General features: G+C 40.5%; 1 protein-coding gene across 1 annotated transcript; it reads left to right on the plus strand.

Moving 5' to 3' along the window:
* The first annotated feature begins 1,673 nt into the window (after nt 1-1,673).
* On the plus strand, nt 1,674-2,951 carry LOC142606965 (chitinase 2-like). Its single transcript, XM_075778348.1, has one exon. The coding sequence runs from the start codon at nt 1,816-1,818 to the stop codon at nt 2,731-2,733; it is 918 nt and encodes a 305-aa protein (XP_075634463.1). The 5' UTR covers nt 1,674-1,815; the 3' UTR covers nt 2,734-2,951.
* The last annotated feature ends 8,349 nt before the right edge of the window (nt 2,952-11,300 follow it).

Below are 11,300 nucleotides of genomic sequence, written 5' to 3' on the forward strand. Positions count from 1 at the left end.
ATTATTTAAATTCAAGTTTTTGTAATTTAAAATAATGCATAAAAGATGAGTTTATAGATTAAATAATAAATAACAATTGATTGACATGAATGTTGGTATGCATGTTAAGAACATATAATCCAATAGTAAAAATTTTAAAATATGAATTTAATAATAAGCTATTGGCTGGTGTAACATTGCTTGGAGTTACACCAGATGTAATTTAAACTCAACCCCCCCCCCCCCCACACACACACACATATATATATATATTAAATATTAATAGTCATGTCATTAATCAATTTTTTAAATTCAAGTTTTTGTAATTTAAAATAATGCATGAAAGATGAGTTTATGGATTGAATGGTAAATAACAATTGATTGACATGAATATTAGTATACATGTTAAGAACATATAATCCAATAGTGGAATTTTTAAAATATGAATTTAATGATAAGTTATTGGCTGGTGTAATATTACTTGGAGCTCTCTCTCTCTCTCTCTCTCTCTCTCTCTCTCTCTCTCTCTCTCTCTCTCTCTCTCTCTCTCTCTCTCTCTCTCTCTCTCTCTCTCTCTCTCTCTCTCTCTATATATATATATATATATATATATATATTATGTGGATAAACTAGAAAACAAGAATTTTCAAGAAATAAAAAACAATATTGTGAACAAACGGTTGTTCATCTAATTAAAGCATTTGCATCTAGGGTGCTAAAAACCCCTCATTTAACACCTTAAAAAGTTATTTTATCTACTTTAACTCATGATTTCACAACACATCTTACGTCCCTTCTCCTATTGTTACATCACAAACAACACTATTCATTTATTTACTCATTTCACTCTCTCTCTCTCTCTCTCTCTCTCATGTCAGCATGAGAGACCCATCCTCATAAACAGTGGTCTTGACCCATCAAATAGAGACCTATATCGCAATAGAAACCCATGTTGCAACAGAAAAACACCCATCAAGGGCGGTCTTAGCCCATTAACAAACCCATAATTACAAAAAACCAAAAACTGGCCACACACAGCCTACCGCAACCCACATTAAACTAGCCATCCAACGACCAAAAACCACGCCACAACCAATAACCCACAGTCCACTGCCAAAACCAACGTCGATATAAAAATAAAATAAAAAAATTCAAATCCAAATAACCCACAAAAATTCAAATCCTCCAACAAAACCTACAAACCACCACGAACCCACTGCCACAGTTTTGCCACAAAGATGATTAAAACTATAGATCTAGCAGCGTTTACAAAACACACAAATCTCAACAAAATCCTCAAACGATTGAGGCTGCAAAACCCATAATTAAATTCCACCGCTGCAAAGACAATTAACAGGCGGAAGGTGCCAGTGGAGAGAGAGAGAGAGAGAGAAGGAGAAGCTTGCTACGGTAAACTGTTACTAGTAAGGTTGCAAACTATTTAGGCTTAACACTCCAAATGTAACATGTGTTTTGTTTTTTGGTGTTCTAAAATAGAATTTTGATAGTTTAAGTAGTCCCAATGCTAGCCCATTCAACGCGCTTATCTGTAGTAAAAGAATTAGAACAAGACAAGTAGACAACAAACAAACGATAAGGAACACACAACCTACTTCAATTTCTTTTATGCACTAGTTGTCTAGTCTAGATTATAATTAAGTAGAATAAAGACCTGAATACAAACGAGCAAAATTTTTCTTTTATTAATTTCCCCAAGGTGCTGACTGAGTCATCTCCGTAGTGGATGCAGCTATCAGTATATAGCAAGCATGTAACAACTAAGGAAGTATCTACTTTACTCGTAGCCTTTGCACAAATCTATTCCTATTTATTACAATGGAATTACCCAAGCTCTTCATTACCCTTCTCATTATTGAAGCTCTCTTCATCTCCCAAATACAAGTCCTAGCAGCCCCCACCAACTCAAACCTCTTCAGAGAATATATAGGAGCTGAGTTCAAGAATGTCAAATTTACCGATGTACCCATTAACCCAAATGCTGAATTCCACTTCATTCTCTCCTTTGCTATAGACTATGACACCTTAAGCTCTCCCTCTCCAAACAACGGAAAATTCAACATATTCTGGGACTCTGCTAATCTTAGCCCTTCCCAAGTTTCCTCTATAAAAATTGCTCATTCGAATGTCAAGGTGGCCTTAAGCTTAGGAGGGGATAGTGTGGGGGATGGCTTCGCTTACTTCAGCCCCTCCTCAGTGGATTCATGGGTTTCTAATGCTGTTTCATCACTCACAAGGATCATAAAGCAGTATCATTTGGATGGAATTGATATTGACTATGAGCACTTCAAGGCTGATCCTGATACCTTTGCTGAGTGCATTGGAAAGCTTATAACAACTCTGAAGAGGAATAAGGTAATCTCGTTTGCTTCTATAGCTCCATTTGATAATGATCAAGTTCAGAAACAATATTTGGCCCTGTGGAGGAAATATGGACACCAAATAGACTATGTGAACTTCCAGTTTTATGCATATGATAAGGGAACCACTGTGCCTCAATTTCTTGAGTACTTCAAAACCCAAAGCTCTAATTATAATGGTGGTAAGGTGTTAGTAAGCTTTGGTACAGATGCTAGTGGTGGGTTAAAACCTGATAAAGGCTTCTTTAAAGCCTGCGAGAAACTCAAGAGTCAGCAGCAACTTCATGGTATCTTTATTTGGTCAGCGGATGACTCCAAGGCAAATGGTTTCCGCTATGAGAAAGAAGCGCAAGGACTTTTGGCAGGTCGACACTAATATTGTCATCAAATTATGTAATGAAGGTATTGCTGATGTTAGATCCCAGCTGCCTGTACTACTGAACTTTTATTTTCTAGTATATTTATAATGCATGTTTGTGTTTTGAGTGTTTGTAAGAGCACATTGTATTTCATTTTAACTTGTTTTCTACTAGTGTGAGATTATGTTTGTTGTGGCTTTTGGCATATATTAATTTGGATCCTCTGCACTATCTAGTCATCTATGGAAACTTGCAGGAAGTGGGCTTTGTTATAATCTATTGTTGAACTTTGGCAGAGAGAGAAAATTAAATATGTTTTATGGCCAGTTAAACGTATGGCTATTGACAAGAGTTATCAAATATCTTCTTATTTCCATATCAATATGTATAGAGTCCACATGTTTTACTTGTCGGGGATTCTATAGAGTCCAAATATCAAACTGGTAGGGTCAATAAGGAATGGGTTAGAAACGAATCATTTTAAACATGTTGCCAAACTTGACCATCGCATAGTCTTTTAAGGGTTGGTGTATGACCCGTATTTTTTTTTCAAATAATAATAATAATAATAATAATATGTTTTGAGTTTTTCACATGAAAACTTTATATATATATTTGAGCCATTTAGGAATCTTAAATGGAAAAATAGACCCCACATCTAGAAAAAGTGAAAAACACTTTGTTTAGGAAAAAAAAAATGTAATTTGAGGAAAAAATGGTTGGTCAACAATAACCAACGGTCAACGATTGGCCTGTGGACGGGGAGAGAGGGGGGGTGGGGGGACCGTATGAAGGTTCTATTTTTATTTTTATTTTATTTTTGTACTATGAAGTTTACTTGTAGTATTTATTGAGTATGAAACATTTCAGAAAATGTTTTTAGCTTTAAAAAGCAATAATTTAAAATTAACACTTTGCTAAACTTGTTTTCTACTTGTGATTTCTGTCGCACCAAACAGAAAATACACAATGTACATGTGGAACTAACTTCCCTTAGTTGCAATGGTATTTAGCTGTTTTTCGGTTGACCCTGAGCCTAGGCCACTTAGGTCATGGCTTAGGGCCTCCTATTAGAAAGACCCCAAATGTGGGGGTAAATAAATGGTTGTTTTTTTATTATTTTTTATCAAAAGAAATATGTGAGTGGTATTATTTTTCTTTTACGGGAAAAAATAAATAAAATAATGTTATAATCACAAATTATTTGATAATATTTTTACAAATTGTTATTGTGACCAACTTTTTAATGGTATTATTTTTCTTCTCCTCTCAAAAAGGCCAAAAAAAGAATAATACTGCAACCACAAATTATTTTATAACATTTTTATAAACTATTGGTGTGACCAGCTTCTTATTAGTTTTCATCTAGGCCTGCTATTAATATCAATTTTTTTTTCATTTACCAATTACCATTCACCACATCAATAGTTTGTAAAAAAGAATTGTAAAAAAATTTGTATCTCTAGTATTACTCCCCCCAAAAAAAAAGTGATGTTAAAGATATGAGAAATGCTACAAATACAAATTATTTTATAACATTTTTATAAACTGTTGTTGTGGCCAACTTTTTATTGGTTTTTATCTATGCCCACCACTAACATCATTTTTTTTATTTACCAATAACCACTCATCACATCAGCAGTTTGTAAAAAAAATTTATAAAAAAGTTTGTATTTCTAACATCACTCTTAAGATAATATAAATTTTACTACATAAATCTTATAAATTGATGTATGATTAATCACAAGACGTAATTCAAATACTCACTTATTATCTTATTCAAGTACCACCAATCACATTCATTGCTACATCCTTGGTAAGCTTTAGCATTTTTTTGAGAAAAAAAAAATGGATTAATAAAAATACACTCCCATTCCAAAAAAACCCAACCACCGTTAATTGAATTAGTCATATTAAAAGTAAGAATAATGTATTTTACATAGAAAATAAAATATAGAACTAAATATTATTTAAATAACAAAAAATCCAATTGAATTCATCGCCATAGGCCTCAAAATGCATTGAGCTAGCTCTAGTGGTCTCTAGTTATTTTGATGATGTGTAGTTCTTTGTGAGCTTTTCTATTCAAGAGTTGATTGGTCTTTCAAATCCATGAGAAAATGCAATGGGTAATCCAATTTTATTTGTTTTTGGACTTAGATCTCTCGGTCTAGATTTAATGAAATGACTAAAGTTTAATGGTTAGATGTCATAATGTAGAGCCATATATATATAAAGCATTTAAATCTTCCTTCCTCCACATTTTTGGCTAATTAATTAGATTGGATATTGACATAAAAAAAAAAAATTAGATTGCAGTCTCAATTAACCATCCACATTTTTACATTGAGCTTTGTATTTTGACAGTTCTGTTCCAATTTTTTAGTTTTGTGAACCACTCCACATTACTAGCATTTTAGAGCATCTACATCAGTGGGTACAAAATCATGTAAAATAGAAAAAGAGACCAGTTTTACACATTTTGCCTTAAAAATGCTCCACATCAATGCTTCTAAAAGGGTGTAAAATTGTGCAAATCCATCCACAAGCTACAGTAACCGTGTAAATATACACGGCTACTGTAGCTCGTCCATTTATTATTTTATTGATTTTTCGTTCACACATTTTTTTCTCTCCCTTCTACGTGCTCAACAAACTCAGTAACTGCTCATCTTCTTCTTTTTCCTCAGATGCACACAAACACCCACACACAAACACATCCACACAGACAAATCAACACAGAGATACACTTGCTTAAAAAAAAAATGCAGAGATACACAAACATAGATCAATGCTTGATCGGAACGATCGGTGCTTGTGGAACGATCGGTGCTTGATTGGATCGGAGCTCATGGATCGTGGATCGGAGCTCGTGGATCGTGGATCGGATTGGTGCTTGTGGATCGGAGCTAGGGAGAGTTAATCGAGAGGGAGAGTTTTTCAAGGGAGAGATGGGTATAGAGAGAGAAAGAGCAACAAACAGAAATGGGTAGAGAGAGAGAGGGCGCGTATATATATCCGGGTAGTTGAGAGAAATAATAAAAAATGTGAGGAAATTGATTATTTAATTAAAAGAGGTGATAGAAAATATGAACTGATTTGGGTGTTTTGTAAAAATGGATGTGTACAATAGAAAAAGTAGATTTTTAATGTAAAAATTGATGTGTAAAATAGAGGAACTGATGTGGTTGCTCTAATAATACAATTCAAAAGGAGAGTTAATAGGTTACAGGCTTTGTGTCTTTTCCATCCTCTCAATTTGAATTTTTTTTTGGGTCTAGTAAATATTATTGTTATTATATTCTAAAAAACTTGTTAGTTATTATAATAATTGATAGGGTACTGATTTTGCCTATCTCCAAGTCGTCCATAAAGGTCGTCTGTAACCCGTCTGGAATTGTAAACACCCTTTGGACCCTACCTGTAACTACCTCGTCCAAGCAAGAAGAGCTCCGGACGAGATAAGCACCACCAGAGAATGGGCGCTCGTCCAGAGCGCGGACAACTTCGTCTTAAAGGAGTTTGTCTGTCAGACGAGACAGCCCCTGCGTAAGTGCCAAAGTATACTCAACTAAGGAGTTCCAGGACTAGAGTATCACACTTAGGAAAATCTCCGAATATAATGTGATAATTCCTTATCCCACGCATAACTGTCAAGTATCCGTTGTGAAATAGAAGCAATAACTCCTAAACGGTTGTAGGAGTTACATTTGACCCTTGCGCCTCCTTGAATCCAGGGGGGTTTCCAATTTCGATAACCGCCTATGAAGGCACTATATAAAGACTGATTCAGACAAGGCAAAGGTATGTGAATTTGACTCCAAAAAAGTTGGAACTCCAAAAATATAGAGAGAAAAACTAACTTTGCCATCGGAGGGTTTTTGGCCGGCAGCCCCGGTCACCTTTGATTCGCTTTTCTTTTTCTTTAGGCCGCAGAGAGAGCAAGTGGTCCTTTCAAGTCCGAAGCATCCAGCCTACTGATCTTCTTTGCATCATCAATTGGCACCGTCTGTGGGAACAGTTCTTTTCGTTCGGTTATTTGTTTTGTTTTCAACGATTAGCCTTTCCCAGAAAAAAGGCTGAATGGTTCGAACAAGATCAAGGGCAACAAGCCCAGGCCACCAGGAGAGTAGGGATGCTTCTAGCAACCCCCTTCGCGATCGCAGGTCAGCGCCTGTCATACAACCACCCTCCATTCAACATATACAATCCATGGCCGCCGCTATGGCGGAACTAACACGTCAAAACCAGGAGTTGAATAGGGAGATCAACCTCAGGAGGCAGCGCCAAGATGGGCACGCGGATAGACGGGCACCGAGTCAGGAAGGTGGAGGAGAAAATGTCGAGTCCGAAGATCAAACAAGGGGTACCGCTTCAAGAAGGGTGCCGCACTTGGAAAAGGAGATGGACCAGATGAGAAAAGCCATGGATGAAATAAGGGAAAACATGAGGCGAGCGAACCCAGTGGATGATATGGTTCACCGAACGGACTCCCCCTTCACGGCTTCCATCAGCAGTCACCCCCTACCTCCAAAGTTCAAAATGCCTTCTCTGGACTCGTATGATGGAAATCGTGACCATTGCGATCATATTGCAACTTTCAAGACGACCATGCACCTACAAGGAGTCCCAGACGAAATTATGTGCAGAGCTTTTCCCACCACACTTAAGGGACCGGCACGAGTGTGATTCGGTAAGATACCCCCAAACTCGGTAGGATCCTTTGAAGAGTTGAGTAAGTTGTTTGTCAACAATTTCATTGGAGGACAGCGTCACAAGCGTTCCTCCTCCAACTTACTGACCATAGAGTAAGGGAAAAATGAGAGTTTGCGATCCTTCATCACCCGTTTTAATAGGGAGGCCCTGACAGTGGACGAGATGGATGACAAGCTATTACTGGCCGCTTTCCACAATGGGGTCAATTCTGACTTGTTCATTCATAAGCTCTACGAGCAGGAACCGCAGACCATGGCCGATCTCATCCATTCGGCCCAGAATTTTATGAACGCTGAGGACGCTATCATAGCCAAGAAGAGAAAAAGGGCAGAACGTTCAGAAGCGGGTCACCATCGTTATTCGGATCAAGGACCTCGTCCAAAGAAAGCTCGGGTAGACTAGAGGAAAGATAAGGATGGTAAGAAGGCCAGTTCCTCTGCGAGGAATCAGCAATACACGCCCCTGACTATGCCACTAGAGCAGGTTCTTATGCAGATCAAGGATGATCCGTCCTTGAAGTGGCCAGACAAAATGAAGGGAGACCCCAACAAGCGTAATAGGAGCAAGTACTGCCGTTTTCACAAGGACCATGGGCATGATACGAGCGAGTGCTTTGACTTGAAGCAGCAGATAGAAAATCTCATTAGACAGGGAAAATTGAGGAACTTCCTTGGACGAGACCAGAGAGATGAGAAAATGAAGGCCAAGGTGGAAGAATCATCACGCCCCCCACTAGGAGAGATAAGGGTAATTGTAGGAGGAAACTCGACGGTGCAGTCGTCCAAGTCAAGGAAGACATACCTGAAGGTGGTGCAGAACATCCAACTGTCTGGACGACCTCCTAGGACGAGGGAAGTAGACCAACAGGCTGTTACGTTCACGAACGAGGAGGCAGGATGACTTCACCGCCCACACGATGACGCGATAGTCATCACCCTACTCATCTCTGACAACACGACCAGGAGGGTATTGATAGACAATGGCAGCTCTGCAGACATTCTCTACTACCCCGCATTCCAACAAATGAGGTTAGGACGAGATTAGCTTCGACCAGTGAACTCGCCGTTGGTAGGATTCGAAGGAATGAAGGTGCAACCTGTGGGCACCATCACGTTGCCAGTGGTCGTTGGAACGTATCCGCAGCAGATAACCAAGGAGGTAAATTTCCTCGTTGTTGATTGTGCATCGTCATATAATGCAATTATTGGAAGGCCAACTTTGAATAGCTGGAAAGCGGTAACCTCTACCTACCACCTGTCCATCAAATTCCCAACCGAGCACGGAGTAGGCCAGGTACAAGGAGACCAACTGGCCGCCAGAGAATGCTACTTAGCTATGCTGGCCATGGACGAGCACATGCAGGCGATGAGTATAGACGGAAGAAGGGTCGTGGCTGAGCCCACTAAAGCATTAGAGGACGTCCCTTTGGACGATAACCAGCCCGAGAAGTCTACTAGAGTTGGGGCGAGCATGGAAGAGGGGGCAAAGCACGCTTTGATTCGGTTTCTGAAGAAAAACCTCGATGTCTTTGCATGGAGTCATGAGGACATGCCTGGCATTGATCCGAGCGTCATTACTCATAGCCTGAACGTGTGTCCCTATTCGAAACCAGTGCGTCAGAAGAAAAAAGTTTTCGCTCCCGAGCGAGACAATGCCATTAAGGAAGAGGTGCAGAAGTTGGTCGCCGCGAAGTTCATCCGAGAAGTTCATTATCCGGATTGGTTGGCGAACGTGGTCATGGTCAAGAAAGCTAATGGCAAGTGGCGAATGTGCGTGGACTTCACTGATCTAAACAAAGCTTGCCCCAAGGATAGCTACCCATTGCCACGCATTGACCAGTTAGTGGACTCAACGGCAGGTCACAGGATACTTAGCTTCATGGACGCTTTCTCGGGTTATAACCAGATACAGATGGATGAAGCGGATCAGGAGAAGACTTCATTCATCACGAGCCAAGGGTTGTACTACTACAAGGTAATGCCCTTCGGTTTGAAGAATGCGGGGGCGACCTACCAAAGACTAGTTAACCATATGTTCCGTCCTCAAATCGGGCGAAATGTGTAGGTTTATGTGGACGACATGCTAGTGAAGAGCCAGGACGAGGATAAACATCTGGACGACCTACAAGAGACTTTTGATACGTTGCGATGGTATAACATGAAATTGAATCCGAGCAAGTGTGCTTTCGGGGTCTCATCAGGAAAATTCTTGGGGTTTATGGTGTCGCACAGGGGAATTGAGGCGAATCCGGGTAAAATCCAGGCAATACTGAACATGTAGCCACCGAAAAATATCAAGGAAGTCCAGTCTCTTACTAGACGAGTCGCCGCCCTCAACAGGTTTGTATCGAAAGCTACTGAAAAATGTTTGCCATTCTTTAAAGTCCTTAGGAAGGCTTTTGAATGGACGGACGAGTGCCAACAGGCCTTCCAAGACTTGAAGACGTATCTCATGACGGCGCCACTGTTGAGTCCGTCTGTACCTGGGGAAGAGTTGTACTTGTAGTTGGCAGTGTCCCCACACGCAGTGAGCTCGGCGTTAGTCAGAGAAGAGGGGAGAATCTAGAAACCGGTCTATTACACAAGCCACGCGATGAGAGGGGCAGAAGGAAGATACCCGATGATGGAGAAACTAGCCTTCGCATTAATCACGGCTTCCAGGAAGCTGAGACATTATTTTCAGGCACACGTCATCAACGTCCTAACAGACCATCCCATAAAAAAGGCGATGATCAAGTTGGAAGCTGCTGGACGGCTAGTACAGTGGGCCGTTGAGCTCAGCGAATTTGATGTCAGATACCTCCCAAGGAGTACGATAAAGGCGCAGGCGTTGGTAGATTTCATCACAGAATTCACCCCTAGCCAGGACGACCTGAACAAGGACGAAGGAAATGAAATGTGGGTGGTTAATGTAGACGGATCGTCCACAATGTATGCAGGAGGGATTGGAATTGTATTGAAGTCCCCTGAGGGTGACAGGCTGGAGTACGCGGCCCGTCTGCAGTATCAAACTACCAACAACGAGGCTGAGTACGAGGCTCTACTCAAGGGATTGGAATTAGCCAAGTCCTTGGGGGCAGAGTCGTTAACAATCAGAGGAGACTCTCAACTGGTCATTAACCAAGTGAATGGGATGTGTGATGTTAAGGAAGATCGAATGAAGAAATATCTCAACAAAGTGAAACGCCTTGCACGAAAATTTTCAGCCATAAGTTTTATTCAACTTTTCAGGGAGGAGAATGCGGAAGCAGATGCCTTGGCGAAAGTCGCATCGGCAGGGGTCGTGGACGAGTTCGACAACATCCAATATATGCCGAGCATAGACATCCCTGACATACAGCAGATAGGAGGAGGAGAGAATTGGATGAGTCCGATAGTGATTTACCTCAAAGATGGAAGGCTTCTAGAAGACAAGGATGAAGCAAGAAAGTTAAGGGTCAGGTCGGCCAAGTATGTCCTCATAAATGAAGTGTTGTACAAGCGAGGTTTTTCCCAACCTTACTTGAGGTGCTTGGCTCCTGACGAGTCAAACTATGTTCTAAGGGAAGTTCACGAAGGATTGTGTGGAAATCATTTAGGAACAAGGTCGCTAGTCCATAAAATCGTCTGTGCCGGCTACTATTGGCCTACAATGCAGGCAGATGCTAAAGCTTATGTCAAGGTATGTGACCAATGCCAGCGCTATAGCAATGTGCCTAGACAGCCGTCAAAGTACCAGACCCCAATGACGGCCCCATGGCCCTTCGCACAGTGGGGACTGGATATCCTAGGCCCTTTCCCCATGGGAATCCGACAGATGAAGTTTTTGGTGATAGGAATAGATTACTTTACCAAGTGGGTAGAAGCCGAGCCTCTTGCAGTAATCACTC

This window comes from Castanea sativa, chromosome 8 (assembly GCF_040712315.1).
Source record: "Castanea sativa cultivar Marrone di Chiusa Pesio chromosome 8, ASM4071231v1".
NCBI lineage: Eukaryota > Viridiplantae > Streptophyta > Magnoliopsida > Fagales > Fagaceae > Castanea > Castanea sativa.